General features: G+C 54.2%; 1 protein-coding gene across 4 annotated transcripts in view; it reads left to right on the top strand.

The window, feature by feature from the left end:
* The window catches only part of PLXNA4 (plexin A4), a 371,857-nt gene that overhangs the window by 331,497 nt on the left and 15,482 nt on the right, over positions 1 to 24,878 (top strand). For 2 of the 4 annotated variants that reach the window (XM_065884184.1, XM_065884181.1), the window contains 6 exons: positions 5,529 to 5,797; positions 7,529 to 7,595; positions 8,526 to 8,672; positions 13,629 to 13,788; positions 23,632 to 23,735; positions 24,266 to 24,365. In XM_065884184.1, the coding sequence (XP_065740256.1) occupies positions 5,529 to 5,797; positions 7,529 to 7,595; positions 8,526 to 8,672; positions 13,629 to 13,788; positions 23,632 to 23,735; positions 24,266 to 24,365 (847 nt within the window). Of the gene's footprint in view, positions 1 to 5,345; positions 5,355 to 5,528; positions 5,798 to 7,528; positions 7,596 to 8,525; positions 8,673 to 13,628; positions 13,789 to 23,631; positions 23,736 to 24,265; positions 24,366 to 24,878 lie in introns of all 4 variants that reach the window. The other 2 variants (XM_065884185.1, XM_065884182.1) reach the window with 2 other exon arrangements.

Below are 24,878 nucleotides of genomic sequence, written 5' to 3'. Positions count from 1 at the left end.
TCATCCCCCCACAGGATGCTGTGGGAGGGTGCAGGTTGAACACGGCACCGCTCCAGACGGCACCGACCATATGCGGCACTTCCTGGACGCGTGCAGTGCACGACCTGCCTCACTGTCTCTAGCAGCCCTCTTTGCCCGAGACCAGCATCCTAATGACTCCCTCTCATTGCCTTTCTGAACTGTACCAGGCCCCGTGCTGAAAGCTGGTGGCATCCCCACCCAGCGGCACTTCCCCGGGCCTTTCCTCCAGGGCTAGTTTTCTGAGAGAAACTGCTGCCCAGCTCCTAGGCTTAGTCCTCAGCAAGGTGCACAGCCCAGGAGCCCTGCCCAGCGAGCTGGGCGCCCTCAGAGCGCTGCTCGGAGCCAGCTCCCTCCTCCCCTGTGTGCTGCCCTGGCCCTGCCTGCCTTGTTCCCAGGCATCTGAGGCACCCCTCACCGGAGACTTCTGGGGCTGCAGAGTGAACCGCAGCAGACTCCCACCCCTGCCCAGAAAGCTTCAGGAGCCCTTGTTCCGTACGGTCCAGAGACCCACAGTGTCTTCACTTCACTGGGACACCACCCACCCCGCAGGCTGGACACACACTCACCAGGGCACGTGCAGATCTGCACCACCAGGAGTCCCTGACTCCCCTGCCCCGCCCAACGGTCAGGGGCTGTGGGATGAGCTCAGCCCTTGGAGGGCTGCCCAAGAAGGCCTCTGAGAATCGGGGCTGCTGGGTTCTGATGATTACCTGACCAGCCTGTATGACTCCCCAGATGCTCCCTGGGTGGACTCCTCACGTCTGCCCGAGACTGTTCCCATGGGCCCCGTTACAAGTCACAGCACGTCCTACCGTGGCCTGATTCCTCATCTGGCACGTTAGCATTTCCCCTCAAACCTGAGGCTTCTCTCTTGTCCTTGCCTTTATCACAAGGGGAGACTTTCTCGTCCCATCCTTCTGCTCAGGATGGAGTTAACAGTCAGCTTCACCGATTTCCCTGAGTTGGAGACCACGAGACGGCTAATCATCAGGCATGGGCTCTGAATCAAGCGGGTCACACAGATTTTTTTAAGTTCTGGTGAAATATACATAACATAAAATTTACCATTTCAGCCGTTTTTAAGTGTACAATTCAGTGGCCTTCAGTTCACCCACATCACTGTCCGTCACTACAGTCTATCTCCAGAACTCCTCCATCTTCCCCAGCTGAAACTCTGTACCCATCGAACAGTAACTCCCCACTCCCCCTCCCCTGCAGCCCCTGGCAACCACCATTCTACTTTCTGTGTCTGTGAACTTGGCTAATCTGGGTACCTCCTATAGGTGGAATCATACAGTACTTGGACCTTTGTGACTGGTTTACTTCACTTAGTAAAATGTTTTCAAGGTTCATCCTTGTTGTACCACGTGACAGAATTTCTTTCCTTTTAAGACCGAATAATAGCCCATGGTGTGTGGAGACCACATTTTATTTATCCATTCATCTGTCTGTGGATACTTGGGCCGCTTCCACCTTTTGGCTAGTGTGACAATGCAGCTATGAACATGGGCGTACAGATATCTGTTTGAGCTCCTGCTTCCATCTTTTGGGGCATATACCTAGAATAGAAGACTTTTTCATTTCCATTGAACTCATTAATTAATTTCTTACAGACAGAAATCGACTTTTACTGTTCCACATTAGCTTGGGGCTATGTGAGATCCAGCCTCCTTTGTAAGATCCAGAGATCTTGTGTGGATGGTTCTCTTCTTATGTGTTTCCAACCTCTCCCTGCCACTGGAATAGTTTCTCTCTATTGGTTTTCCGGGTTTGGAAACATTCCTAGGGAAGCCATTGACTAATCTAAAGCAGGGTTTGCACCTTTTCAGGCACTGGGATGGGCATGGTAGGTGCGTGTGAAGAAGATGGGGTCCTCTGGCTCTAGGCTGTCCTGGAGGTTAGGCTACCAGGCCTCTCTTCTGTGACCGTCTGGTACAGTCCAGGCATTTGGGTGAGGGGTTGCCCAGGCACTGATCACACACCAGTCCTTCAAAGACAGAGAGCAAACAGTAACCACACACCTCATTTTCCACCTATATCATTGCCTCCTACACTCTAACCTGTTGGGTTACAGTGAAAATTTACTATCCAGTTTTATAGTCGCAGACTTCAACTAAATTATCGAATCGTCTGGTGAATAAAGAAAGTCTTGTTTCAGGGTGCCGTCTGCTTAGGGAGTAGGGGTGCAAGTTACACAGGGGAACTGTTCTAGATACTCTCTACCAAGGCACTTCCCTCCATCCCCTCTTCCTGAAAGGGGGAGAAAATGCCTACTTTCCACACCCAGACACTGTGCCAATGCATTAGGTACCTTGGAAACTCTGGGGCAAGAGGGATCAGTGGAAACAGCCAATGGAGGAGAGGCAGGTAATACAACTTCTGCTGTTTAAGCGCGCTCTGTGTGCACTGAGCACTTTACACACGTTATCTCATTTAATGTTCTTGAAACATTATGACGTAGGCACTCATATTCTTATTTTATAGATGAGGCAGTAGAGCCCGGAGGTGACAGGGCTTTCCTCCATGTACGAGTCTGTTAGTCTCTCTGATTCCAAACCCCATGCTGCTACAGGGATGTTCTTTCCCTGCAGGTAGCTTCGCTAAACCCTCCTTCCCAGGGCCCTGAGCCTTGCTGCCCAGAAGGAGCGTGCAGCCAGGTCAGGGAGTCCAGAGCACATCCTCCTCCACTCCAGGCGCCACAAGCCAAGCCTGCACTTGGCTCCCCTGCCCTCGACGGACGGCCACCTGAGCTCCAGGAGGCCCTGCACGGGGCGCTGCAGGGGGGACCCAGAGCTGGCCTTCAGTCACCTCCCAGGCCCAGGGGTAGGCCAGACAGGCCAAGGATGCGCAGGATGGACGGGCGCTCAGGAACCAGGCAAGCTGGGGTTTGGCAATCCTGCTGGCTGGCCTTGGGAAGCCACAGTAGCTTCGCTGAGAGGCTGGTGAAAGAGGGTCACGAGAAGGCTTCATTGGACCAGTGTGTACAGTGTGCCAAGACTGTCCTTTGCCCATGGCGGGAGCCCAGGAAGTGGCATTGTCTCTTATTATCGGGACAAATTAGAGAAATGTCTTCTGAGAGGTCTGGAGGAGAGGGGAGGTAAAACGGGTACGCCTGCGTGGGAGGGGCTGTCTTGGAGTGGGGGGCTGGGCAGTAGGAGACAGACATCTGGGCAGATTGAGGCCCCACGCAGTGGCACAGTGAGGTGGCCGTGTCTCCCTGCTCTTCCCTCAAGAGCCGCCGTGGAGTGGGGGACTAGGGGGGCCAGGCAGGAGGCAAGCCAAGGCTGGAGACCTCGGGGAACCAGAGGGTCGCCAGACGGGGCTGTGCTGAGAGCCTGGCGGAGCCGCCGGTGGCCTGGCCGGCACCACCCTGGCTCTGGTGAGCTCTGCTCTCTCCTGAGAACTGCCTGGAGAGGTACCAGCCTTCCGTGTACCAGCACAGCTGTGTACCAGCACAGCGGCAAAGGAAATGCAAGCGGACCTGTTTTGGAAACATGCATGTTCCTGACCTGTGGGAGCTGCTGATGCCAGGCAACGGGGGTTCAATGTGAGTGTCTCTCTGAAGAGTTCAGGGGTCCCCGCACTGAAGGGGCCTTGAGACTGTTGGCCTCCGCAGTTTAAAGTCTTCAGAGTGAAGCAGGATGAAGTTGCCGCCATTCCGTAGCTGGACTGTGAAGGTGCTGAGGCTTTTCACGCATCTCGTTCCTGCTCCCAGGAGTCCCAAGAGGGGGCAGGGCACGGCGCCAGCTGCCCAGTTCATGGCCCGGTCTGACACTTCTCTGTCTTGGGGTCTGGGGAAAGTTCCTTATCGTCGTGGGACCCTGGGGTAATAATGGCACCTACCTCGTAGGCTGTTGGGTGGATTACATGGGTCAGTATTTCTAAAGCATGTGGAACTGTGCTTGGCATAGAGTAAGGTCTGTATACATATTAACTGCAGTACCTTCATGTTGTTGATAAAGGAACTGAGTCTCCTAAGGGTCCTGCAACTCATAAATGACTGTGATGAAGTTAATGTAAGCTCAGCGGACTCTGAAACTGTGTTCTTTACTGCTCCGTACGGGACACTCCTTCCCAAGGACCTGGTGCATCTACTCTCCCTGCCGCCGCCAGGGGGGACACATCCCTCAAGATGAGGCTTCGAGGGCACCTCCTTCGGATGTCCCACCTCCTCCAGCATGCCACTTCCCACCAGATGCCCTGCTCCATGTTCTCAGAGGGCCTTCCCTCCAGGGCAGAGGCTGTGCTTCATTTTTTAAGTGAACTTTTTGTTTTAATGGAAGTATACAGACAGAGCAATACACAAATTATCAGAACACAGCTCAGCGCATTTTCCCCGAGTGAACACAGCCATTAAGCCAGCACACAGATCGAGAAGCAGAACATTACCAGCCTCCAAAAGTCCCCCTGTGCCCCTTTCCAGTCACAGCCGCCCCCAGAAAACCTTTTTTTTCCCCATTGATGAATGTTAATTGTTTTTCTTAAATCTGGATTTAAATGGTATTGTCCAGTATGCTCTCTTTTGAGCGTGGCTTTTTTCTTTCAATATGTTTGCAAGATTCATCCCTGTTATTGTGAGTAGCAGTGGGTCCTTCATCCCTATTGCTGTGCAGCATTTCATTGGGTGAATGCACCACAGTTCCTGGAACCCTCCTATTGTTGCTGGACCTCTGGTTGTTTCCCATTTGGGGCGTGACGCATGGTGCCGCTGTACCTATTCTCGTGCATCTCAGAGACGCATCCTCCATGCACAGCTCAGTCACTGACTCATGTTGCTGAGTGGATGGTACACCCTTGCACCCTTGCACGGACCTCCCAGTGAACAGAAGATGCAGGCAGGAAGATAAAACCTTCTTCCCCCCCTTTCCCTGCGTGGAGCAGGGTCTCAAAAGGAATCCCTAGGAAAACATCAGGTGCTAGAGTTAGGGAGTGCCTCAGAGGCTCTTGGGCTTAAGCTTTCCCTTTTTTAGGTGAATGAACTTGGGCCCCCTGAGAAGTAAAGGGACTCGTCCAAGCTTATGTGGCGTGGGGATGTCAGAGCCCACGTGGAACCCAGAAGTCCTGACTCTGAGCCCACTGGTCTGTCAACAGGACCCCCAGGGCCAGAGACAGGTCAGCATTAGGCTAGCCAGAGGCCCAGGTTTGGTGATCCCCCAGCAAGGGTGTCACTCACAGCATCCTTGACCTTCTGGAGTCCCTACCTGGGACTGTGATGGTGTCTCCAGTGGCGTGGGGTCCCCTGGTCAACGCCATGCTAATGATGACGTTCTCTCTGTCTCTAGAGACAGTGACCTGCCTCGTGGGCTGTGATGGACGTTAGGTAGACACCAAATGTGGCGCCTGGATCTAGATAAGGACTTGGTGGCATCAGCCAGGTGTCCTGTCGTGGGTGAATGGGAGGATGGGAGGGTCAGCAGTGCGCACGGCCCACCCGGTGGGGTGTCCCTGGGGCCTCGCCCGTCTCGGGCAACAATTAAGACTCGCGCACCCCTGGGTCTCCCCCGCAGGTCCCAGGCTACCGGCAGGAGCGCGTGGAGAAAGGCCTGAAGCTCTTCGCTCAGCTCATCAACAACAAGGCGTTCCTGCTGTCCTTCATTCGCACGCTGGAGTCTCAGCGCAGCTTCTCCATGCGTGACCGCGGCAACGTGGCCTCGCTCATCATGACGGTGCTGCAGAGCAAGCTGGAGTACGCCACTGACGTGCTGAAGCAGCTGCTGGCTGACCTCATAGACAAGAACCTGGAGAGCAAGAACCATCCCAAGCTGCTGCTCAGGAGGTAGGGGTGCGGCCCCGGGGTGTCCGACCCAGCCCAGCGCACCGGCCTGGCCCTCCTGCCCTCAGGGAGACCAGGGCAGGGCTCCCCGGAGCAGCCAAGCCCCCCAAGGTCAGGTACTGACTTGGCCAGAGGCCAGGGTGCACCCCATGCCCTCTTAGAAGAACCTGTCCATCATGTTGGTGCCTCTGACTCAACCACGGCCCCTCTGCTCACCCCGTGGTTTTTCTTCTGCCCCTGAATCCACTTTGCATTCTCCTCCCTCTGCTCTAACCCTCCCCTGATTTGACCCTCTCTATCAGAGGTTTTCTCTTGGGCACTCTTCAGAGGTCAGCTTTCCATCCCCTCACCTTATCTAAGTCAGAGCTTGAATCAGGACAGACACCTCAGGGCCTCTCTGGGAACCCACCTCACCATCTCAAGTTGGGAAATTTTAGCCCCTGCAGCTCTCACCGCTGTCTGGTAACAGGAGAAGAAGCATCACCCGGGAGGTTGTTGGAAAGGCAGAATCTCAGGTGCCACCCCACACCTACTAGATCAGAATCAGCATTTTAGCGAGAAACCTAGGAGATCTGAATGTGTAGTGAAGTTTGAAAAGCACTGGTCTAGTCTTTAGCGGCAACTTGCCTGATGCAACACAGCAAGTATTTCCTGGCACCTGCTATGGGCTCTGCCCGGGTCCAGGGTCCGCCTCTCAACACCGTGGGATGCCTCATCCTCGACACCGTTGAAATCTGCATGGTCACGTGTGCAGAAATAACCATATACCGTGGCTTTGCCTTATACGAAATCGAGACCCTCTGCCTCTGTCTACGCTGCCATTCAAATTGTTCGTGTACTTGAAGGCCATTGCAACCAAAAGTGTCCTTTGGTTCGTAATGCTGCTGTCGTGTTTTCACTTCCAAAGTAAAAGAATAAATGGGTTTGCGTAGCAGCATGAAAGATGCAAATTAGACTCAAGAATGAACTCCCTGCCATTGCAAATAAAACACTAGAAAGGTTCCCAGGAGAAGTTCCAAAGTGCGTGGAAGCCTTTTAAATAGGACAATTTGGGCATCTGTTGGAATGAGCTGGGTATCCAGCTCCATGTTACTACCTACTCTGGGAGTCTTTAGCTTAGGGGATGGGCTCAGTCTAGTCTATCTGGCCTTTCTCCTTGACCCTGCCACCTTCTTTTCTATCCCTTGCCAAATGAGTATCTCCCAGATTTTTTTTTCCTTTCTTTTCTTACCCCAAGGAACACACCTATCCTATAAAGTTCTCTAAGGCTATCACCAGTGTGGCAGCTATGAGCCACATGTGACTATTTAACTCTAAGTTAATTTAAAGTAAATAAACAACTCAGCTCCTCGCCGCATTGCAGGCGCTCAGTGGGCATCGGTGGCTGGCGGCTATCGCGCTGGACAACACAAGGTGCTACTGGGCTATTTCATCCACCCCGAAAGTGCTCTTGGGCAATTGGACAGGGCTGCCCTAACGCGTTCTCACAGAAACTCACCCGGGAGCCCGCGCACAGAAGGTCATCTCCCCGCTTGGTAGGCAAAGCTTGTCTTATCATTATGGTGTGTCTAGGAGTCCAAGGAACTCAGGTATCCCTCAGGGTCTTAAGATTTGGCCTGAAAGCCTTAAGCAGCAGGAGCCATGCAGATCCCCCTGCCCTCCCAGCCCCTGAGGTCTGACCAGCTGCCTCTGTCTTTGTCTTGCCCTGCTGGGTCCCTCTGTGACTGGTGCCAGGACTGAGTCGGTGGCTGAGAAGATGTTGACCAATTGGTTTACTTTCCTGCTCTACAAGTTCCTCAAGGTATGATGGGATTCTGGGGGATCTCTGGGCCTACCTCAGTTTCCCCACCAGCCTGGGAATGAACCAGCATCCCCCCTATTTCCGCCACGGCCCCCAAGTCCACAGATGCTGGGGCCTAGCTCCTAGAACCCTGCCAAGAAATGTAGTTCCCCTTGTCATGGAGGGGACAGGCTCCTGACCATCTCAGGAGACAGAGACCCACGGTCAGGCCTGGCTTGAGAGGCACGGTCCCCACAGGCCGCTGTCTCACAGGTGAGGGGAGATGAGCTTCTGAGAAGACCCTGCATTCCCATTTCAAGCTGAAGACAAGTCACCCCTTTTTTTTCCTCTTGCTCTCCTCCTGCCCCTCCGGCCCCAGACTTACTGAGGCTGATGAGGGTCCTGGGCAGGTACAGGAGCACGTGTGGCGGCAGATAAGCCGAGGACATGCCTGGGAGGTGGAAGAGCTGCTCGGCCTCCAGTTACTAACTTGTTTTCTAAGGAGTTCACGCCACCGAGGACTGACCTCTGTCTCTCTCTCTCTCTTTTTTTTTTTTATATATCTTTATTGGAGTATAATTGCTTTCCAAGGGTGTGTTAGTTTCTGCTGTATAACAAAGTGAATCAGCTATACATATACATATGTCCCCATATCCCCTCCCTCTTGCGTCTCCCTCCCTCCCTCCCTATCCCACCCCTCCAGGACCTCTGTCTCTAGATGGGGCTGCAGAGAAAGCAGGGTGGAGTGAGGGCGGGGAGAGGGGCAGAGAGGGGGCCCGGGGCCGGGGAGATGAAAAGAGAGCTCAAGAATGGCAGTGGGAAGGAGCAGGAGAAGAGAACTATAACTGAGGAGTGGAAAGCAGCCCTTCGGAGAGGCAGAGGCTGGGGGAGGCCGGGCTCCGCACACCTGGGGCCCAGGGTCCACCCAGCATGACTCTTCTCCGTGTCCAGGAGTGTGCCGGGGAGCCCCTCTTCTCCCTGTTCTGCGCCATCAAGCAGCAGATGGAGAAGGGGCCCATTGACGCCATCACGGGCGAGGCCCGCTACTCTCTGAGCGAGGACAAGCTCATCCGCCAGCAGATCGACTACAAGACCCTGGTAAGCCAGCCTCCCAGCTCCTCCCCGTGGCTCTGGTGGGTGGGTTCTGGCCCTGCGCAGCCCCTGCCCAGCCAAAGGGATGGTGGAAATGCTGACGACCATCCTCTCTAACGCCTCTTTAATGCCACTGCTCTCAGCCACCTCTCTGGGTGCCCACTGCACGGGGCCAGCCTGGTGTTCCATCTGTGCCGGTCACCCCGACTTCCTTGTCTTAACATGCCAGGGCACCTGGATTTGAGGACCGATGGCTCAGACACACCTGAGCCACAGCAAGAGACCGGTGTGCTCTCAGGCCGGTGCACTGGATTGTGGGGCAGTAACCCCTTGCCGGCAGCTGGCTGGCTGATCCCAGGGAACGAACTCCTTCTCAGCAGTTCTCCCAGTGGAGAACCCACACTTCGCAGACCAGTTCCAAGCAGATAGCATGTAGAGCACGAAAGAGGGGAAGCCAGAAATGGCTGCTCGTGGTTCTGAAGGTCGCACCTACGTGACCCGAGCTGTAGGATGTGAGGCCAGGCTGGCCTAGCGGTTTAAGGTGTTTGTCCAGGGAACAGGGGGATCCCCTCAGTCAACGTTACACTCCCTTTCCTGCCAGAAACAGGCATCCTAGGAGGCAGCAAAGCTCAGCATTTAGGAGCACGGGGTTTGGAATCGGGCAGAGCTGGATTGGAACTATGACTCCTTCTGACCAGCTGGGGGATTCGGGGCTTAACCTCTCCAAGTTTGGGTTTTATTTTTTTAATCTGAAAGAAAAAAACAGGGATAATAATAAAAGAGGGATAATGACAGCATGTAGCTCCTGAAGGTGTCCAGAAGATGGTGTGGGATCTGGTGTACAAAGCTGTGAGCCCAAGGTCAGCCCACTGCTGCCTCACGGGGGCTCTGCTTCCTCTTTCCCGCCATGACTGTCCACTGGTGCCCACTGTCTCTCCAGGCGGGAGAGCTCACTCTTGGGCTTTTCTTGGAGAGAGTTGTGACCTCCCACCAGATCTTTTCCAGGAAAGAGAAGAGGAGGTAGAAGAAAGGAGTGAGAAAACAAGATAAAAGATAAATGTGGAGGGTGGTACGTGGGTGGAGCCCAAGAATAGAGGTGGAAGAGACAGCAATGGTGTTAAAGAGGACAGAGAATAGATGGGATTTAAAATGCAGTCATTGGGAAGTGAAACACATGACAGGCCAAGGCATGGCAGAGCCCGGCAGGGCCCACGAGCCGAGGATGAATCCCAGACCCCGAGGCCAGCTGGGGAGACATCCCTGCCACTCTGAATAAAGCCAGTCCTGCTGGCTGGGCGTGATGCAACCGTGATGCACCTGTCCCACTCCGTCCTCGGAGGGCCCTGGGAATCCCAGCAGGCATCTCAGCAGATTTGCCGAGATTGGCTCAGTTGACGAGGCTTTGAGGCAGCAGGGTGAGTGAGGACCCTGCTTCTTTGCAGTCGTGGTCTGCTCCAGAGGAGAGAGTTAGAGGCTCTGATTAAAATGGGAAAGGAAGGGCTTCCCTGGTGGCGCAGTGGTTGAGAGTCCGCCGGCCGATGCAGGGGACACGGGTTCGTGCCCCGGTCAGGGAGGATCCCACGTGCCGCAGAGCGGCTGGGCCCGTGAGCCATGGCCGCTGAGCCTGCGCGTCCGCAGCCTGTGTGCTCCGCAACGGGAGAGGCCACAACAGTGAGAGGCCCGCGTACTGCAAATAAATAAATAAATAAATAAATGGGAAAGGAAAAAAAAAAACCTTCCAAATATAGAGACCAGAATAGATTTCTTAAAGAGCTAGAACTACTGTTGAAATGTCTCCTGCCTGGTCTCTCCCTCTCCCTTTCTTTCCCATCTCATCAGCGGCTCCCCAGTATTGAATCCAACACGGTTGTAATAACACCCTGTCCCCAAATTGCAGCATCCTTTATTCCAGAGCCCAAACTCCTGTTAGCACACCCAGCCTGGTTGCAGATGACTTCAAGAGAATGTGAGGAAGTTGGAGTGGGTCAGGGACGCACATCCATTTGAGGTGGAAAGAGTTGGGGAAGAGGCACCGTGAGGAAAGGGGAAGGAAATTACAGTTGTCTTGCTTGGAGAAGAAATGGCTGTGGGGAGGTTTCATAGCCATCCTCAGGCCTGTGAAAGGAACCCCCCCACGTGGAAGCGGGAGCAGCCCGGTGGTGGTGAGGAGGGGCCAGGAAGAAAGTGTGTTAGCAGCAGACAGGGCTGACCCGAGACTCCAAGATGAAGGGGTCAGAAAAAGACAGGGTGGCCTGCAATTCAGCACTGGCTGGAGGAGCCCAGGGTACTTTGGGCCAACTGATGGTAACCTTGTGCTGGGCGGAAAGGGTAACCACAAAGAGTGAGACAGGTGCTGAGAGGCTCAGCCAGTATCACTTGACAGTCAGATGCACCACCTACGTGTTGAGTGATTAATTAGATTGAATTTGGACTAGCATGGCCTAGAGGCCTGCTGCTGGGAGTGCCCAAGGGCATAAACTGGGAGCCTGCTAGAGTGCTAGGTGCTCACCTGTGATCCTGCCTGAATGCAGAGTCTCAGACCCCATCCTCGACCTCCTGAGTCAGAATGTGCGTTTTCACGAAACCCCTTTAGTGATTCTATTCACAGGAAAGTTTGAGAAGCACTGACCTAGCAGAACAAACCCCAGGCAGTTGCTCTGAAATAGCCAAGAGACCTGGGCGTGGGGCTGGGGAAGGGAACTTCCAGGTGGAGCTGGGGCTTGACCAGCGGCCAGGGAACCCTGTCCCTCCGTGGGACCACTGCTGCTTCTCTGGATGCCCTGAAGCATCCACAGAGTTGTTCTCATGGGGCCACCACGAACCCCAGGGGCAAGCAGAAATGTCGGTGGGGGGCATACTCAGGTGGCAGCCCCCGCTTCATGGTCTCACAGCCCAGAAGAAGCTGTGATACTGCCTGGGGGAGGCCAGGCTCCACCACCACCACTGGCCCAGAGCTCAGGACCCCAGGGCAGCACCAAGTACTAGGCTGTGCTTGGCCACGGAGGGGGGCTGGGAGGGGTCCCGGAAGGCTCTTAGGAGGCAGGGAATGGCTGGGGGAGGGCACACAGGAGGAGCACGTGGTCCAGAGTTCCTTCCAGCATTGTCTTCGGTTTAAAACATTTTGAGGGTGACAGTTCGGCTTTATAGATTTAGGAGGTTCTCTTCTTAATGGAATGCGCATGTCCCCGCGGGAGCTCATAGCAGTCTGGTCGCTAAGGAAAGGCAGGTGTCCAGGGGCCAGGGTTCCGAGCTGGTGGGGGTGGGCAGAAGGCTGTCTGGATCTGCAGACCAGACGTACTGTTGGGAAATGGTTGGCGGGGGAGGCGGTACAGTGAAGGTTCTGAGAAGGGAGCGCACAGAGGGCGCAGGCAGCAGGGTCAGACGGGCTGCAGAACCCAGCTCGGCGCAGCTGTGTGGCAGCACCTGTGACCCACAACACCCACCCGGATCCACTCTGGTCCACCCAAAGATCCCACGGTCTCACCACGGAGAGAGAGCCCACGCTGAGGACGGCAAGAGAAGCAAAGCTGTTAGAAATGGCCCAGGACTTTTTTTAAAAAATAAATTTATTTATTTATTTATTTTTGGCTGTGTTGGGTCCTCGCCACTGCACGTGGGCTTTCTTTTCAGTCGCGGCAAGCGGGGGCTGCTCTTCGTTGCGGTGCGCAGCCTTCTCATTGTGGTGGCTTCTCTTGTTGCGGAGCACGGGCTTCAGTAGTTGTGGCACAGGGGCTCAGTAGTTGTGGCTCAAGGGCTCTAGAGCGCAGGCTCAGTAGTTGTGGTGCACGGGCTTAGTTGCTCTGCAGCATGTGGGATCTTCCCGGACCAGGGCTGGAACCCATGTCCCCTGCACTGGCAGGCGGATTTTTAACCACTGCGCCACCAGGGAAACCCTGGTCCAGAACTTTTTAAAGGAAAAAATATAGTTTGGTGCGTTAGGCAGAGTCTTAACTTATCTGACTAGTTCCAAAAAGAGAAATGGAGGTCCTGAGCCAGGGTGGCCTCTTCCCCTAATACCAGGTTTCAGGTTCGGAGCCAGGAGGGGCTGTCAGGTGGCCTGAACTTGCAGTTTTTTAAAGGGCACCTTATTTTTTTTTTTTTTTTTTTTTTTTTTTTGCGGTACGCGGGCCTCTCACTGTTGTGGCCTCTCCCGTTGCGGAGCACAGGCTGTGGATGCACAGGCTCAGCGGCCATGGCTCACGGGCCCAGCCGCTCCCGGCATGTGGGATCTTCCCGGACCGGGGCACGAACCCGTGTCCCCTGCATCGGCAGGCGGACTCTCAACCACTGCGCCAACAGGAAAGCCCTAAAGGGCACCTTTTTATTTTTAAAGAACACGCTAAGCTTCTTACAGATTCTCCAACCTCCGATCAGCCCAGAACCCTCACAAAAATCGAAGCACATGAAATCTTTGGAGAAAGGAGCCAGATTCCCATTAGTGTGGGTGTGTGTATGGGACAGAGTAATGAGAAAGACAGGCCAACACACAGGGATGGGGGCTGGGGTTTCAGAGGTGGGCGAGGGTCTGGGTGTGCTGCTGAGATGCTGCCTAGTGAGTGTGTGTGTGTGTGTGTGTGTGTGTGTGTATGTGTGTGTGTGAGTGAGAGAGAGAGAGGAGGGTGGCAGGGGGACATGCAGTAGTGTCCATTCTCTGACACGTTGCCCGTCATTGCCCCCTCCTGCTTGGACATTGTTCCCTTTGATAAATCAGGATTTTAATGGAGTCTCTCGTGAAGAGTGAAATATGCAGCTCCTACTCCTGCAGTGATGCCGAAGCTGTACCACTTTCCTGCTGCTTGTGGGGACAGGAAGGGTAGAGGGCTTGGCTGGGGTCGCCCCGCCCCTGTCCAGTCCAACCTGCCGAGGCGGAGCCAGTCAGGATAGGACTCCGGGATGCGGCTGGCATTCCCAGGGCTCTCCATGCTGCCCTCCCCACTCACCGCCTCTCCCCACCGCCCGCAGGTCCTGAGTTGTGTCAACCCAGACAATGCCAACAGCCCTGAGGTCCCAGTGAAGATCCTCAACTGCGACACCATTACTCAGGTCAAGGAGAAGATTCTGGACGCCATCTTCAAGAATGTGCCCTGCTCCCACCGGCCCAAGGCTGCAGACATGGACCTGGGTGAGTAGGGCCGCCCCGCCAGGGGGCTGTGCTGTGACTGCTTGGAAGCCCCTCTTACCGACCAGTGGAGCCAGGGTGCAGGGAGCAGGCGTGCACGGCCCCCAGGAGCCCAGGAGGTGCACCTTCATGGCCACTTAGTGAGCAGTAAGCAGAGGGGGACCACAGTCTGCTGGTGATCTGCCTGCCTCTGGGATCTTTTGAGTAGCCGAGGGGTGGGAGTGGAGGTGTCACATCGGCAGTGAAGAGGATTTAGTCTGAATCTGTGTGGCCCAAGGTCTTGCCACTGCCTGCATCGTGCCCCCAGGCCCTTCCCTTCGCCTCTGTTCTGTGCCTCTAATTTTTGCTGACTACCGAAGGCAAGAGGGATCTGGGTCAGTGGTGGACGATGGAGAGAAAGGATAGAGAAAAATGAGATATGACAGCCTACTGGGGAGTAGGATGACATTTTATTTGAATGTTCCACGAATAGATCGCATAGCCTATATAAACAAGGGCATGCCACTTAGGGCCAGCTGTCCTTGGATCCAGTTATGGCTTGCCTGAGTGTTTAATAAGATATCGTCCTGGGGAAAGCCTAGTGGGGAGCCCCAAGCTCCAAAGAGGCCGGGGCTGAAGAGAGGCAGTTTGGCATTGTGGATCAGCATCAAACATGCCTGGGTTTGAGTCCTGGTTCCACCAAGTCCTAGCTGTGTGACCTTGGTCTAGTTACTTAACCTTTCTGTGCCTTAGTTTCCTTGCCTATAAAATGGAGATGAATAATAGTGCCTGCCTCACTGTAAGAATGAAAGGAGATGGTGCATGAAAAAGCCTCTAATGCACTGTCTGGCCCATAGTACGTACTCAGTATCGGCTGCTCTTGTTACTGATTATGGAGAGAACAGTGGTAAGGAAACGGTACGTGTCTGTTTGTTGGTCCTGGGCCTGGAGGAAAAGGTGTTTATGTGTGTATGTGGTTGGGTCTGGAGATTGGTGGAAACATAGAGGTGGGAGGACCTCCAGAGGCCCCTAATCCATCCATCTGGCCTCTCTAAGCTGGCTTCAGCTAAGCCATCCAAGACAGATGGGCGTCTGTGCTATTTTCTAAACTCCACAGGGAATTTGATCCCCTCCCAGTGCCTCGCCCCACCTGCCCCCAAACTCTGATGCCTAAAGACTCAGGATCAGGAATTCTGCTCACTCACCTCAATGCCTACTGCTTCCCTTCCCCCATCTCCTCCTGGCTGGCTGTTGGCGGGATGTGTTTGGCCCTGTGCCTGGAGCTCCATGGCCCCAGGGAGAGAGACTGGCTGAGCATGTGCTCCCGTTCACTTTGGAGGTGTCTCTGTGTATGTTGTTTCTAGGACCAAGAGGAAGCATCTGTGAGAGTCTGCAGTGCGGGGCGGGGGGCGGTGTTGGGCGAGTGTGTTCATGTGTGTCCTGGGCACTGGTCCCTAGAGTTGGAGTGGGCATTTGTGTCTGTATGCGGGTGATTCTGCTGCCATGAACGTCCCACAGACTGAGGAGCCAAGGGCTCGCTTACAGAACCAGTGCGAGAGAAAACAGTTCCTGGGAAGGAAGACCCCTGTGTTTCCCACCCCCAAACAATTAAGTGGGCTACTCCATAATGGGTCTCCCAGGGAGAGTTGAATTCACTAGGGTAACCAGGTAGCACTCACCATGCCTTTTGTTCATCTGTGGGAGCCATGGCAGGGTCCACCCTCGGCTTTTCAAAGTCATTATCTGCAAAATGGGTAGGTGGGAGGAGAGCCCTGGCCTAGCCGGGCCAAGAGGAGGAGCTGTTATAAGAACCTGTATCTTTATGCCGAAGGTGTTTAGAGAGCTCACGGGTGCGGGTGCATGTAGAATTGTGCGCTTCTGGTGCTTGGGAACGGGGTGACCTCCCATGGGGGAGAGAGAGACCACGTCATGGCTGGTGGATGCTGCTCAAGACCAGCCCTCCCCACCTGGAAGCCACACACCCAGAGCTTGGGAGGGGAAGGGGCTGCTTTTTAACTTCAGAACAGTTGCTGGGTTCTAGCCCAGCAAAGCATCATTAATGAAAGGATGTGATGCATCTGGAGTGAAGGCAGCAGCATCCAGAGCAGCCACGGCCACTTCCTGCCACCCACTTCCTGCCGTCCACTTCCTGCTGATGTCCACTTCCTGCTGTCCACTTCCTGCCACCCACCTCCTGCTGTCCACTTCCTGCCATCCACCTCCTGCTGTCGACCTCCTGCTGTCCACTTCCTACTGTCCACTTCTTGCCATCTACCTCCTGCCGTCCACCTCCTGCTGTCCACTTCCTGCCACCCACCTCCTGCTGTCCACTTCCTGCTGTCCACTTCCTGCCATCCACTTTCTGCTGTCCACCATGAGTGAAGGAAGCCTGAGGGCTGAGCAGCAACCAGGACCCGCCTGAGAGCTGCTACTCTCTCAAGCTAGAGGCTGCTCAGGCCAGGGGCTGGGCCTCCAGTGACACAGTGCTCGCCAGGTCCCAAGAGGACAAAGGACCTACCTTTCCCCATCATAGGAGCTGCTGGGGAGGATGGAGGGGCCACCCCGGAGGCACAAGGCCTCACAGCAGGGAGGGTAAAGGGGAGAAGCCAAAGAAAGGAGGCAGTTTGAGTCTCAGGGCCCCATCCTTCTGGGGAACGGGAGTCATACTGAACTTCTCACAAAGGCCTCCCATGATGGGTGCTCTTCAGAGGAATTTCTTTCTTTTCTATTAAGTCCAGGGTCTGGAGCTGCTCCCACAACTCTGGTCTTCTTTCTACCAAAGCCAGATAACAAAGAAAACGGGGCCTCCTCCGAGACCCAAATGCTTCTTCCTCAGGGTTTGATTTGACTCAGTTGCATGGCCCCCAAGGAGAGAGAGAGGCAAGGCGAGTTTTTCCCATCATGTAGGTGAAAGTACTTTGAAAGCAGTTTACAAATATAAGGTGTGATTATAATCAAAAATTAATCTATGCCAAAGGGACACATAGCACATAGGCACGGAGAAGACTCTGAGCCACATGCGTTGACAGAGGCAAGACAGCCAAGCATCCCCCCTCCACCTCACTTCCCCCCCCCAAGCCTCCTCCTCCTGTAGCTGAGGGCATTGGGCAAAGACTGCCTTCCCCCTCCTGATGCCCAGCCCCTGGAAAGGCGAGGACATCTGTCCCAGGCCAGCTCAGAAAGAAGCAAAGGCATTTTTAGCTGCCTCTGTAATTGCCCCAAGTAAATCCAGCCCCAACCCCTCCCCCTGCCTTTCATTATCAGTGGTGCCTGGCCTAGCCCCTCATTCCCGACACTTCTATTCATTGCTCCTCTGACTGAAGCTCTCCCACGCCACCCCCTCTACCCCTTCACCTGCTTTTCCAGGCATTAAAGAGCCAAGATGGGGAACTGTATTAGCCAGGGTTCTCCAGAGAAACAGAACCAATAGGATATGTTTACATAGAGAAAGATTTATTTGAAGGAATTGGCTCATGCAATTATGGAGGACTTAATTAATAATAGACTAGGAAGAGCCTGTTTGGGCTGCCGTAACAGAATACCATAGACTGGCTGGCTTATAAACAACAGAAATTTATTTCTCACAGCTCTGGAAACTAAGAAGTCCAAGATCAAGGTGTCGGCAGACTCAGTGTCTGGCGAGAGCCCACTTTCTGGTTCATAGATGGCCGTCCTCTTGCTGGGACCATACATGGCAGAAAGAGGGCAAGGGAGCTCTCTGGGGTCCTTTTTATAAGGGCACTAATCCCATTCATGAGGGCTCCACCCTCATGACCTGATCACCTTCCAAAGGTGCCCACCTCCAAATGCCATCACATTGGGGGTTAGGATTCAACATGTGAATTTTGGGGGGACACAAACATTCAGTGTCTAGCGTGGAGGCTGGCATGTCCAAAATCTACAGGGTAGGCCAGCAGGCTGGAGACCCAGGGAAGAGCCACGTTGCAGTTCAAGTCCAAAGGCAGCTGCTGCAGAATTCCCTCTTGCTCAGGGGAGGTCAATCTTTTGTTCCACCCAGGCCTTCACCTAATTAGATGAGGTCCACCTACATTATGGAGGGCAATTCGCTTTACTCAAAGCCCATCCATTTAAATATTAATGTCATCCAAAAATACCCTCATGGAAACATCCAGAATAATTTTTGACCACCTATCTGGGCACTGTGGCCCAGACAAGTTCACACATAAAACTAACCATTGTAAGAGCCAAAGTGAAGGACACAGAACTTGCCTTTCTTTCAGTCTGTTGGAATCTAGGGAAGGAAAGATATCCCAGGCAGGAGTTAGGGACTGCACTGGGGCAGGTGGGCCTTGGGAGTTTTCAAAGCCCAGTGCCAGGGGCTCCCTGCTCTGCTATATGTGAGGCTGTCCTCACCAAGCTGATGCCCCTTTCCACCCACAGGTTATCGGGTAAGCTGATGCCCCTTTCCACGCACAGGTATCGGGTATAGGTACCCCCTTACACCACCAAACTCTCCGACCGACATATCATAAGAGCCTGCCCTGGGGCAAGCTCTGTGCCAGGCACAGAGGGACCAACGTGACTAGGAGTTCCTCATTGCTTCGCACAGTAGCAGGAGGCTGGACACTTGTCTTTCTGAGCCAAAGGACTCTTTGTTTCCTCCCTTCACTCCCCAGAGGAAATAACTGATGCCATTCTGTTCTACTGCACAGAAGACTGCAGCTCAGAGAGGCACAGAGCCTGGGCCCTGGTCACACAGCAGGGAGGTGGAGAGAACATCCATTCCCTTTCCACGCAGGCTCCTCCACAGGCCGTGACCTCCAGAGATTCCTCTGGTTTAAAGCAAATACCCCATCAATAGCCCCAGAACTACGCCACCCCTTCTGTCTGAAAGGGTATATTTTTTCAAATAAGTAATTCCTGTATGCGATAAAAAGATACACTATCTTCTGAGTGAAATACAAAGAGTTCACAGCAGCTGTCGCCCCAGTTTGCATTTTCCACTGCACCTGATGGGAAGGACAGATAAAGATAATGGGATTTTTTTTCTTTTTTATTTCACCTCCCTCTCTCCCTGGAAGGTGGAAGTGTAACAAATTGGATTGTGAGTGTGTCTGTCCTTTGTGCTTGGAGCCTGGAGCAGGGCACGGGGCTGCGGGCAGAGCTTCCGAGGAGAGGGAGGTCAGAGCCAGCAGTTTTCCCTAGATGCCTTGCATATGAATACCTGGGTCACCTTTCCTACCTAGGTCACCTTTCTTCCTACCGCCCACCCCCTGCCTCTTGAACTCTTCTTTGACACAGCACGGGCGTGGCACACCACCCTGGAGCGCCACCAGAGCCTCCTCCGCATTATTCCATATTCAAGAACATCCACTAAGTCTAGCTTACCTCTCTTAAATCGAGTAGCAGAGCACAGTCTGCTTTTCCCTTTAGCTCTCCGGACTTCCCTGAATAGCGACAACTAGCCGGTGCACAGCTCTTCACAGTTTACAACGACCCAAGGCTTTGAAAGCAGACAGCACCGTTCAATTTAGGAATTTCTTCTTTTAAGCACCACGTTTCCTACTTCGATTATTTTGTATTTTAGAACTTGCTCTCACCATAAAATTATACTTTTTTTAATTTTTATTTTTTTAGAAGTTTATTAATTTATTTATTTTTTCTGTGTTGGGTCTTCGTTTCTGTGCAAGGGCTTTCTTTAGTTGTGGCAAGCGGGGGCCACTCTTCATCGCGGTGCGCGGGCCTCTCACTATCGCGGCCTCTCTTGTTGCGGAGCACAAGCTCCAGACGCACAGGCTTAGTAATTGTGGCTCACGGGCCTAGTTGCTCCGCGGCATGTGGGATCCTCCCAGACCAGGGCTCGAACCCGTGTCCCCTGCATTGGCAGGCAGATTCTCAACCACTGCGCCACCAGGGAAGCCCTATACCTTTTTAAAATAAACCATATTTAGGTGGTCCCCCCTCCCATTCCTGAGTCAGTTTCCCGACTGTTTGCAGTAACACTGGCTCTGTCCCAGCTCTTTTCTGATGCCGCTCCCGCACTTGGGAGCGGCAGGTTGCCGAGGGTGTCTGGGCTGTCTGTCTCCTTGGGGCTCACCTGCAGACAGGTGTGCGGCGGTAGAGTCGTGTCTCTTCCTCCAGCCTTCTGCTCGGGACCCTGGTTTGGGAGGTCAAGCGGACCCTGTGCAGGCTGGTGAGACTCTGTTCAGCGCCCCATGGGGAGGAATGGTGGCCCGGGGTGGGAGGGCAGACAGCTGTCTCTGAAATTGGTTCCTTGTGGATCAGCAGGGTTGACTCGGCCAGTTCTAAGCAGCCTTGGTGGGCGCCTCCTTCCCCCCTCATCCCTCCAGGTCAGTCCCTCCTAAAGCTTCCTTTGATGGGTCTGAGGAGAGGTGGACTGGACTGGGGGCGGGGCGGGCAGGCCTTAAGTGTCCTCAGCCTGGAGTGAGATGCTATACTTGTGTGTGTGTGTGTGTGTGTGTGTGTGTGCATACGTGTGTGTTCGCACACGTGTGTGCCCGTGCACCCACCTGCATATGCACACGCCACAGGGGTCAGAGCTGGTGCGGCGCCATGCTCTCCAGGGAGCTCAGAGTATGCATTTGAGGGGAGGCAGCTACCCGCCAGCATCCCAGTGTGGCCACAGCCCAGGTCCCAGTCTGGCCAGCACGTCCCTTCCTCCACGCTCCCGACACTGGGTGGCTCACGCGCGTCGTTGGCACCGCGCTACAGAGCTCCGAGTTGCGGTGACCTCCAGGTCTGTCTTCCCAACCTGTTTCTTTAATTTCCCAGTCGTAAAATCGGAAGAATGAGCGATAATCACTTCAGAGAGCTTTCGCTTCGGGCCGTGGACGTGCCCAGTTAGGTTCTGGAGTTCAGCTCTTCCTTTGTCCCAGGTTCTGACAGCACAGCTCACATTTCACCTCTCACCGTAGCTCACGGTCTGCCCACCGTGGAGCAGCAACACACAGGTAGAAAAGCCTTTCACTGCTTGGAAAATAAGCCACCGTTACTCGCTCACTTACTCTTTCCCTTCTTTCGTCTATTCACTGTTTCACTGATGTATTATTCATGTAATAAATACTCATCAGGTACTTACTGTGTCCCAGGTGCTGGGCTAGCCCCGCTGGTAGGCATCTGGCAGCATCATTTTTGTACTCCTAAGGACAAGCCATCATTCCTTGACTGCCCTGGGGGGAGCATGGCCACACTCGGTCCTGGTGTTTTCGGCTGGGGACAGAGATGGCAGACCGACCCTCATCTGCTTACATAATTACTGGACATGATTCAGAGTCGGGGCTGCTGAGTAGGGCTGCACAGGCTGCGCACTGCCCAACTTCAGGCCAGTTGTGGAACAAGGAAGTCCTGTCTCTCGCTCCCGAATTAGTCACCAGCTGTCACCGCTCAGTCCCCCAGGCTGTGTGGCTTGTTCAGATCGCCCTGAGAGGTGCTACAATGCCATCAGCAAGGGTGCCAGTGCAGCTGATAAACCAGAAAGCCCCCACAGCCTCTGCAGTGAAGGAGACTCCTCTTCCCTTGCGTCCGGCCAGTAGACTTTGTGTCCAGAGCTCGGCCCCAGCTCCTCCTCTGGCCCCCAGGTGGGGAATGCAGGACACTGCCTGCCTCCTGCACCCTCACCCATGCAGCCTCTGACTTACTGGCCCTGGCACTATTCACCAGGGAAGCGGGGAGACCCACGAGGCTTTATCTTTCAGGACCCACTGTGCGACTGGGACAAAACATGCCACTGCCACATCCTTGGCCCCGGCTGGTCTTCACCAGAGTCCCTCTGTACCACATAATTCGCTCTCTCACCAGCTGGGAGACATTCTGCTTATTTTCCCCTAACCACTCAGAAAACATGCACCCACACCTACCTGCATAAAATTTAAAACAAAAACAAACAACATGACAACAACAAACAGAACGCTGCTGACCACTTGCCCTCGTGAGGCATCTCCCCTTTCCTCTACCACCTTACCTGCCCCAAGGCCCTCACCTCCATGATCATTCCAGCTGTGCCATCAACAGCACTACATGATGGCAATCCCCAGAGATCTCTCAAGGCTCTTCCGCTCCGGCGAACACGCATGGCATCCTCGTGTTTTCATTCCTGGGGCAGCCTGACGCTACAAGAAGCTCTAAACAGGCAGCAGACAAGCCCAGGAGCCGGAGGCAGGGACTTGGATATTAGGAGCATCTCTGTTGCCCCTAAGGGCAGGCAGCTCCCTTCCTGGGTCTGATTTTCCTCTGTAGCACTGGTTATGCCAAGTGCACAAGGCAGGAAGGAATCAGTCCTGGACCCCCAGCTCAGCCTTGACAGGAGGGGAACAGAGGGAGAGAGGACAATATGTGTGTCTGCGAGCTGTAGGAAAAATCCAAGGCAGGGGTTAGACAAGGACTGCGGGTAACTCACTCCAGCCCCCAACCACATGCTGCAAAACCCGGTGCTCTTGCCTGTTTCAGAATTTCAGCATCTGTGAGGCGTTGAATGGGGTAGTGGCTGCCTGGAAACCAGATTCCTGGCTTCCTGGCAGGAACACATGTTGTATTTGAATTGAAAAGGCCATTTTTCCTTTCTGGTGTGTGCGTGTGAACGTGTGTGCAGGTGTAGATGTGTACGTGCCCGTGCACGAGAGCTGGCCTGTGTCTGGCATGCACCTGGGTCTCCATGTGCAAACAGTTCAGGACTGGAATGTGCATGCCTCCATCTCCATGTGATTTGTACCACGTGTGGCGATGAGGATTTGGTAGATGAGAAACGGTCTCCTGTTTTCCCACGTGGGATCTGTCAACAGGCCCGTGTGTTATAGGTGTCTGGGCCTATGAGGAGAACATGGGATGTAAGCGTATACCTATGGCATCAGATAATTAGGTGTTGGATCCATCACCAAGAGGCTGTTATCCCCATCAGCTTTGTGGGGACGAGGCAGTTCTTGGGCATGAGAATAGGTTTTGCTGGTCCCTCAATACACTTTTACTCACTCTCCCAGCCAAGGGTGGCCCACCTGCCAGCTTTTGGGTACGGGATGCATCCCTAGAACAGGAACAGGGTGCACAGTGACCGAATTTGCAGCCTTGGTCTCATTAGCTCCAAGACCTTACAATCAAGCAAAGAGTACGTGACGGTGATGACACCGCCTTGCATTTGCTTAGTACTTTAAGTGCCTTCACCTGCCTTTTTCATTCAGCTAATAAGCAAAGACTTCTTGCAGACGTGGCCACTGTAAGGTCGGATCTTAACAAACGGCACCGCGAAACAGAGGAAAGCTTCAAGTGAGCTTTATTAGGGAGCGCTCCGGGGCGAGGTTCACTGGTCCAAGAGAAAGGGGCCAGAGAAGTCGCACCCAGGCGAGGGTTGGGCAAGATTTTATAGGGGAAGAAGGGAAAGGGGTGTTGTGAATCTGAGAGGGTGCAGGGTATTCCTTATTTGGTGGTCTTTTCGGTTATCCTGGGGGACCTCGAAAGGCGGGAAGGCTGCGCCGGGTTCAAAGTCCCCAGGTCAGTTCCTGGAACTGGGTGGTCCGGAATGTCTCCAGGGCAGTTTCTGGAACTGGGTGGTCCGGAGAACTTCGGTCTGATGCAACCTGTGAATCTGATTGTGTTCCCCTGCCTCGGGCCAGTTGGCCTTACAGCCACTGCTGGGAACAGGTGGGCCACGGGGGTGACGTTATTCCTACTTCTGTCACGTAGTTTGTTGGATGAGAACCAGAACTGGAATTCAGGGGCCCCCCCACCCACCCATGCTGAGAGCTTCTGCACCCCTCCTCTGGGAGTGTCTACTAGCACCTGTCTGTCCGCGGATGCACCCCTGAGAAGGTGCCATGTACGTGCCTGCACAGGGGTCCTCAGGATCCCGTGGGAGGCCCTGAGGACCTCTCTGAGATGCGACTGCTCTCCCTACAGAGTGGCGACAAGGAAGCGGGGCGAGGATGATCCTGCAGGATGAAGACATCACCACCAAGATTGAGAACGACTGGAAGAGACTGAACACCGTGGCGCATTACCAGGTGAGGTGACCGTGGAGTGGAGAGGGGCTAGCAAACTGGGCAGCCAGGTCCCTGGGAGTCTCAGTCCTTGAATAGCAGGGCTGCCCTGAGGCTCTTACCAAGCCCTAAATCCACTTCTTCACCAGCACTGCCTGTGCCCTTAGTGACCCAGGGAAAACGTGGCCCCCAGCCAGGAAACCCTGACCTCCTTGGAGATAGGTTGCCAGGTGCATGCTTCCCACAGGGCACAGGCACAGACCCTGTGGTACCCGGAGTTTAAGGCTGGGTGCTCCCCCAGGGAAGCATCAAGACAGAGGGTGCTGGTGAGAAGCTCTTGCCAGAGTTGCTCCAAGAGTGAACCCCAACATAGACTACGATTCTGTATTCAGATCTGTCGTGCTGCGTCAAAGGAAAGCTGACAGCCTCCTTGGTCCCCTGGTTCTCGGTGAGGCACTGATTGCCCCTGAGGACCACGTTCATCCTGGCTTGTCCTGACTTCCTGGGGTGGCAGAGTTTCTGTGCCCAGGCCCTCACCTGCCTTTTCCCGGTAGGTGCCGGATGGTTCTGTGGTGGCTTTAGTGTCCAAGCAGGTGACAGCCTACAATGCAGTGAACAACTCCACCGTCTCCAGGACCTCGGCAAGTAAATACGGTGAGTTCACTGAACCATTCTGGGGAGGAGAGGATGCCCTGAGCAGCTGTTGTCATTGCTGGCAGCACTGCTGGAAGGCAGCAGACACCCGGGATGGGGCACGGGGGTGGGGAGTGGGTGGGGGGAGTCAGGCAGGCTGGCCACCAGAGAGGAACTCTGGCCTGGAAAGGAGGCTTCTGGTTCCGAGCAGGGGCTCTGATGCAGGCGCAGGACCTTCATCCTCAAAAACAAGAAGAAAGTCTAACCTTCCTGAGCATCCTACAGTCTCTAAGATGCTTTCACACTCGTGATAACTCTTTATCAAACGTCAGGTTCATAATAATCAGTGAATTAAATAATTATTATTTCCCCCTCTTATGCAGATTAGCAAATTATAACTCAGATGCACAGAGGCTAGATGACGTGTAAAGGTCACACGCTATGAAGCACTGGAGGGAAGGTACAGACCCAGGTCTCTGCTCCTCGGGGTGGGGAAAAGGGCACAGGACGTGGGCTGGAAGCCTGGAGTGCCTT

This window comes from Phocoena phocoena, chromosome 9 (assembly GCF_963924675.1).
Source record: "Phocoena phocoena chromosome 9, mPhoPho1.1, whole genome shotgun sequence".
Lineage (NCBI taxonomy): Eukaryota > Metazoa > Chordata > Mammalia > Artiodactyla > Phocoenidae > Phocoena > Phocoena phocoena.
The sequence above is the reverse complement of the archived record's forward strand: the minus strand, read 5'-3'. Positions and strand labels throughout refer to the sequence as shown.